Genomic DNA, 7,425 nt, shown 5'->3' on the forward strand with positions numbered 1-7,425 from the left:
TCAACTTGGCCAAGTTGAATGGAACATTCAACTCACCAAATTAAATATTTGTTCTATTGAAAGAATAGAAAAACATTCATTATTTGTTTTATATAACAGCTAAAATATTTTATTAATTTGTAAACAACAGAAAAGGGGCTTACATTTTGGTGTTCTGCTGGTGCTTAAGAGTCCAACACGAACTTTAAACTGGATTCCAAAATTGCGACAATGTAATCCGTGATGCCGTGCACTGACTTAGTGTACTTCCAAAAAAAAAAGGACTCTGTGTACTTACTCAGTCCAGCAAAAAGTCACGTCAGAAATGTGTCCAGCTTTTCATCCTAACAGCTCTTCATGCCTCCAGATGGCTTACAGCGTAGTGGATTTGTTTTTTTGTGTGTGTGTGTGTTAGAACAATTAGCAGTGTCAGTTAGCTCCTTCAAGTTGTCATCCGCCAACAAAACACACTCTGCTGTGTTTAACTAAACACCGCCCTTGGTAGTGTGAGTGCACGCGGTGGTCAGGCGTGCAATAGCACATTTCATATAGCACCAAAATTGCACGCTAAAAAAGAACTATTGCACGGTCAATGAAACACAACGGCAAATGGTACAAATAATCCGTGTCACGTGACACACAACCCACCAATCAAATTACAATGATCCACTCAGCCTTTACGTAACAGTTTGTATTTGGACCTTTGCTTGTTATGTGAATACTAACAGAAATCTAGGCTTAGGCTTATTTGCTAATTACAGGGCTGCATGCTGAATTGTAGGACTTTGAGGACATTTAACTTAAAATCCAAAATATACCTGAAATTGTAAGCAGTAGATTACAAAGCTATACGACCCCTTTAACTGCACACATGTCCTCTGTGCAGTAAACTCTATATTTCACTTACAGTGCATAATGCATGAGTTCTAAAATGTGTGAGCGAGCGTGCTGTCATCTAAGTGCATCGCACTTGTGTGCATGATATCCTCTACCTCTTTCAGGTGTTCTCTCAGTCCTTCTCAGCCTCCTATACCATCTACAGTGTAGCTAATGGGTAGGTATGACCATGAATGCTAATGCATGGGCTGCACTGGGCATGAGCGTTACGTATGCAAGCAGACCCACAGACTGAAAAAACATCCCCCTCCCCAAAAGTGTGTCTCATTGAATCAGAATCTCATGTTTCTGTCAGACATGCATTCATTCATCAGTGTTCTTTCCAGGTTCCATATCCCAGTGCACACAACGCATTCAGATTCACTGCCTGAGATTCATAATCTGCATTCTGTCAGTGAGAAACTGTGGATCTTGCACCTCGCGGGAATGGTTCTCAAAGGGATCTCTAAAGAACCTGCAGTATTGATTGGTGCCTGAGTATTTCTTAAAGGGAAATGATTGCCTGTTCTGGAGATGAAAAAGTGCAGCTAGACATATGGGAATGTAATACAAAGAAAAAATGCTGTGCTTTTGCATGATGCAACTCCATTCTCTGTTTGGTTTTCCCTCTCTGCATTTTGCTCTTTTGTCCTCAGCAAAACTCAAGGCCAGGGTATGGGATGAAGCTCAGAGAGCCTCTTTGTATCCACTAGTATCTTCAAAATAGGGCAGTTGTTGCTAATGGGGGATTTTTTTTTCTGACTTTCTGTGTGTATTCCAGGGATCTCTTGGATCTTCACTCTCCAGAGAGTGAAAAAGCGATGCTGCAGTATGCTTCTTGGGGACCTCAAGGGAACCAGCTGGTAAACTGATTTAAGTGATCTTTTATGTTGTTGTTGTTCACAACCATGTCATCAGCATCAGCTCTATCTGCCTGAAATCAGAAGGCTTTCTCAGCCTTTGCAATCTGTTGAATGGCAACACACACAAATAAGATGAATAGAAACTCCCTTTAAAATCAGTTTCACGATGACAGACCCCCACAGCTTTAAGGATATCGGATACTAGAAGAGCATTTGGAGTGTGCATACCTCTGCCAATGTCTGACAATCCTGCAATGCTGCATTGCATTTAATATTATTTTTATTTTGTAGCCTAGTTCTTACAATTTAAAGTAAGTCATGAGATATGGGATTGGACTACCAATATGTAGACCTGGGTTGGATTCCTGATCACACTAATTGTGCTCTTGAACACAATGCTTATTCTGCATTGTCTCACTCTACCCAGCTGTAAATGTTAACTGATTTTGGTTGGGTTAATAACTCTCATTGTACTGGCATCCTGTCCAGCGAGAGTTGTAGACCAGCTTCACAGTACAGAATCCAGAGATAAGCATCTGATTGGCGCCAATAGTCCTCAGGACCTATATAGGACTTATGACATTTTGTCTTACAATACAGCAACATCATCAATCTATAATGATAAATGCAGAGGTGAAGGTCTAAAGGTTAATTTAATTAATTTAATTTATATAGTGTCAAATCACAGCAAAGCTGCCTCAAGGCGCTTCACACAAATAAGGTCTAACCTTACCAACCCCTAGAGCAAGCACACAGGTGACAGTGGTTAGGAAAAACTCCCTCTGATGATATTGAGGAAGAAACCTCAAGCAGACCAGACTCAAAGGGGCGACCCTCTGCTTAGGTCGTACTAATAAAAAACATTTTTAACAATACAGAGGGACATCAAAATTTTTGAGAATTATTCACACAGAGAATTATTAAGTCCACACAGATGGGAATTGGGTCTTCAGATCCAGTCTTTGAGCATTGTCTGTTTTGCAACAGCTGTAGTCGACCTTCATTTGCACTCATGGTTGTAGCCACATAGGTGTCAGCACCACAGGCATGGATCGTCCACGCTGTCAGTGGGCTAGAGAGCTGGTCAGGCCAGAAAATCACTTGGATAAGGTCCTTAATCCCCAAGGTGCTCCCGGTGTTCAGTTGAGTGTCTTGCATGACATCTAGGTGTCTGAGGCATCATTGTAAAGTGCTTTGAGAGATTGAAAAGCGCTGTATAAATGAAATCCATTTACCATCTAACACCTCGGTTGTCTTAAAAGTTTCCAGGTTGACTATAAAGAAGTAATGCAAACCTTTAACACAATGCATTCATATCCTTTGATCATAGTTTGTTTAGTTTTGTTTCAACATGGATTGTCTATATTTAGCATTTCACAGAAGATGTTGAAAGTTGGTGCTCAGAAGTATTTGTCAAAATAGAAGAAAACTGACATTGCATTACGTACAAGTACCTGGAGGTAAAGGGATTAAGGACAGGGTTCAGTGGACGTTCATGCTGATATGGTTTCAACAGTCAGGGGCGTGAGTATGCCAGGATCCAGGACTCTTCTGTAGTGGTGTATGTGGCAAAACAGGACCCCATGTTTGCAGATCTGACCTGACCTTTGTTACTGCTCATCAGCTAATTCACACAAACTTTTAAGAACCACTGATTCGCACTCGACTTTGGCAGTCAGAGATGAAGCCTGTGATTTGCCGTGTCTTTGATAATGGTTTCACACTCTTTGTCTGTGTTACGCTCATACCAGCTCTACGTGTTTGAAGGGGATATCTATTATAAGCCGAGTGTAACCCACAAACCCCTGCATCTCACGCTGACTGACCAGGAGAAGAATGTGGTGAATGGGATCTCTGACTGGACCTATGAAGGTATGATGTAGTCACACTCAGAGTTTGGGGTAAAAAAATGGAAACAGTGTTAGAATAATCATAAAATGCTTTGAAACAGAGGAAGTGCTCCTGGCAAATGTTGCCCACTGGTGGTCTGTTGATGGCGCTCGGTTGGCATACCTCACCATCAACAACTCTGCCACACCTGTGATGGAAATACCTCAATTCCTGGGTGGTATTTACCCCTCCAATATGGTCTTCCCGTACCCCAAGGTGACTTCAAAGTTGTACAAATTCACTTTAAATGAGCATAATTTGTTATCTTATTTGATTTTCTTTTGTTCTTTCCTCTCAGGCCGGCTCAAGTGTCCCCTCAGTGAGCCTGTTTGTCGTAAATTTGTACGGCCCAGCTCACACCTTGGAGATGATTCCTCCCGACTCTGTCAGGACCAGGTAGCACATCTTTCTCAAACAGAATAAACTTTCAAGATATTAAACGCTCCTCTTCTCTTGTCCCATCATTTCCTCTCCACTGCTTTTTTTTTCTGCTTGTTTGCGCCACATTGTGAAAGAGCCCGACTGATATGGATTTTGAGGGGTCCGATACTGATACAAGAGAGTAAAAAAGTTACGATACTGATATGCGTACTGAAATATACATAAAAAATGTCAAGGATTCCCAACATTTCATTATCAAACCCTTCTGACACAGAAATGTAATTGAGGGTTGATGTTTCACAGTTTAAACATAAACATTATTAGAAATATATGTGAATAGAACCACCAACTAACCAATGTTTATCACTGTGCCTTCACTCAGATTGGCAGTCGACATGTTGTGTTGCGTAGCATTTGCATAAAATAGGTTTCTTGTCTATTTTAGCCCCGCCTAGCTTGCAGCATAGGAACCACTTGTCTCTTATAGCTATAAAACATCCACTGATTGAAAATGAATGGAAACTGGTTGCTTTGCCTTTTCCTCTTGTAACTAATGTGACCAAGGTGATGGGGGTCCCAGCCATGCTTGACAGCATTGTAAACAATGCCGCCGGACAATCAAAACTGTAAAATATTGAACAACCCAGTCTCACGTTTTTTTTTTTCATGCTCCCATCACAAAATGATTCAAATTTTCGTGATGGGGTTTTTTTTTAACTCACTATGACTAACCCTACTCCTACCCCAACCTTAACCATAACCTACTCCTACTCCTACCCCCAACTCTAACCATAACCACCCTGACCCCCCTGTTTCACTTTTAATTTCGTGCAGCCATCACAGAATGAATTAGAATTAATTTGTGCTGCCGTGACGAAAACGAAGTGCTTTTCGTGACAATATCGTGAACCCATAGATTAATGTATATTTTGTGCTGCTGAATCACGACTTGCCGTGAGACTGGGTGGCTGTGAAAGGCTCATATTGGCCGATATTGTTGTGTGTGGGCCGCTGAAGAGGAGGTACTGCTGGCCCATCACCACCAGAGGGCGCCCTGCCTGGAGTGCGGGCTCCAGGCACCAGAGGGCGCCGCCGCCTGATGAGAGCAGCCAGGGTGACAGCTGTCACCCATTACTGGACACAGCTGACTTCACTCAGTACGGAGGTATATCAGCAGGACAGCGTCTCCACCTCAGTGCCGAGATATCACCTTGAGTTTCAGGTAATCACCTCTGCAACATATATCTGTGTTCAGATAAGTACTCACCTTTCCTGCTTCAGTGTGACAAGAGGTGGAGGCGGCTTTGCCCCTCTCATCTACCGGGTGCGGTCGCATCCCACCCTGTGTGTTTGTGTTCTTTCCCGCCAGCAGTACCGGATCCGACGAGCGGAGGCAGTGGCCACCTGGGAATTCGGGACTTGGCTGTTCCAGTACTTCTGGGTTTCGGTGGCAGAGGAGATCTGGGTGGTTCCGGTTCAACTAGGACGGACGTCTCCTACCTTCGGGCCTGCCCACAAGACACCAGCAGATTTCGGCTTACATCTCCAAATTGCTAATTGTTGTATCAGTTGTGCTATTTTCACAACAGTAAAACTTGTTCTTACTTTTCTCCATTGTCCGTTCATTGCGCCCCCTGTTGTGGGTCCGTGTACCTACACTTTCACAACAGATATTATCGGAAAAATGATACATCGGTCAGGCAACTTTTACTTTTCTACCTTTGTTGTCCATATTTTTATACACTTTAGAGAGAGCTACATCTCCATGGTGACATGGATCAGCAGCACTCGCCTTGCTGTTCGTTGGCTGAATCGTCCCCAGAACCAGTCGGTGCTGTGTGTGTGTGAAGCCACCACAGGGGCATGCTCAGAGGTGAGTGGTAATCACACATTAATAAACCAACAGGCCAATCAAATATACAGTATGGACACAAGAATATAATAGAATATGTCTTATTCTAAGCAGAGTTGGGATGTGGGGATTTAGGATTGATTTCCTTAAGCTCTCAAATCTTGACTGGCTGGATTAATAACTTTCTCCATGAGAATGCTGATGTAATTCACTCCGTTATTGCTTGTTCCCCTTTTCTAATCCACACAGATTTTTATTTACCCATTGCCAATTATATATTTCAGTGCCATGTTTAATAATTCATAACCATAATCATCTTTATTTTTCCAATGCGGCTGAAATCAGTGGTGCTGGTTTGTAAACTGTGCCAACAATTTCTCATTTCTCAGAAACATAAAGGGGCCATGGACGTCATGCAAAACCAGCGGCAGGTAGGAGCTGCTCATGCTGCAAAGGTTTTCTGACATAGGATGCTGTCTTGAACCGATTTCTTTTTTTGTCTTAACAGGACGTACCACTGTTTTCCTCTGATGGGTCTATGTTTTATATGATCCTACCAGCAAATCAGGGGGCACGTGGAGAGTTTCAGCACATTGCAAGCTTCTCTGCCCAGGTAACTTTTAGATTCACTTTTATTTTATGAATCTGACATGTATTAGGCCTCATACATTGGGGCAGCAAAAGCTCAGTTGGTAGAGTGAGCCGTCTTGTGACCAAAGGGTCGGTGGTTCGAATCCAGCTCACAACAAGTCAAAAATCTGCAATGTTGCCGTTGTGTACTTGGGCAAGACACTTAACCCACCTTGCCTGCGTATGAATGAGGTGGTGGTCAAGGGGCCGTAGGCGTAGAATGGCAGCTATGTTTCTGCCCCAGGGCAGCTGTGGCTACACTAGTAGCTCACCACCACCAGTGTGAGTGAATGAATAATGAAACCTTTAAGTGCTTTGGGTGTCTTGAAAAGCGCTCTATAAATCCAAGTCATTATTATTATTATTATTATTATTATACACAAGCATAGTGTGCACATTTCAAAATGCACCCACTGTTTTGCTTCAACCCAAAACATATCTTTACTTGCATAATTATGTGAGCCCTCAATACTTAATTTATCACTTGTACAAATGAGATAATTTGCACTTTTGTGCAATTGAGATTCTAATAAACTTGGTGAGACGTATCAATGCAAGTCTTCCAGTCACTGGCGACTGTGTTTCCAGTTACCATGGAAACAGTCAAACCCTCACATCTGTGGATTAACAGTCGTTGTTGCTTCCTGTTGATATATTTGCCAGGGTTGGTAGTACAGTTTTTAACTGGATATAAACTGATTATAAAATAGAAGATGATGATGATGAGGATGACGATTATTGTGATAGTAGTGGTAATGATGATGATGATGATGATGATGGTGGTGATTCTGGTGGTGATGGTGATGATGATGATGATGATGATGATGATGGTGATAGTGATATAGTGGTAATGATGATGATGATGGTGATTCTGGTGGTGATGGTGATGATGATGTTGATGGTGATAGTGATATAGTGGTAATGATGATGGTGATTCTGGTGGTGGTGATGATG

General features: G+C 42.3%; 1 protein-coding gene across 1 annotated transcript; it reads left to right on the forward strand.

The window, feature by feature from the left end:
• Nucleotides 1–769: 769 nt before the first annotated feature.
• LOC117506265 (inactive dipeptidyl peptidase 10-like) lies at nt 770–6,454 on the forward strand (the record flags this gene model as incomplete). The annotated part of the gene is made up of 8 exons (XM_034165760.1): nt 770–1,033; nt 1,637–1,718; nt 3,470–3,590; nt 3,670–3,824; nt 3,907–4,004; nt 5,739–5,862; nt 6,231–6,272; nt 6,350–6,454. Coding segments are annotated over exons 2-8 (687 nt in total), but the record flags the coding sequence as incomplete, so codon positions are not given.
• Nucleotides 6,455–7,425: the final 971 nt, after the last annotated feature.

Source organism: Thalassophryne amazonica, unplaced genomic scaffold (genome assembly GCF_902500255.1).
Source record: "Thalassophryne amazonica unplaced genomic scaffold, fThaAma1.1, whole genome shotgun sequence".
Lineage (NCBI taxonomy): Eukaryota > Metazoa > Chordata > Actinopteri > Batrachoidiformes > Batrachoididae > Thalassophryne > Thalassophryne amazonica.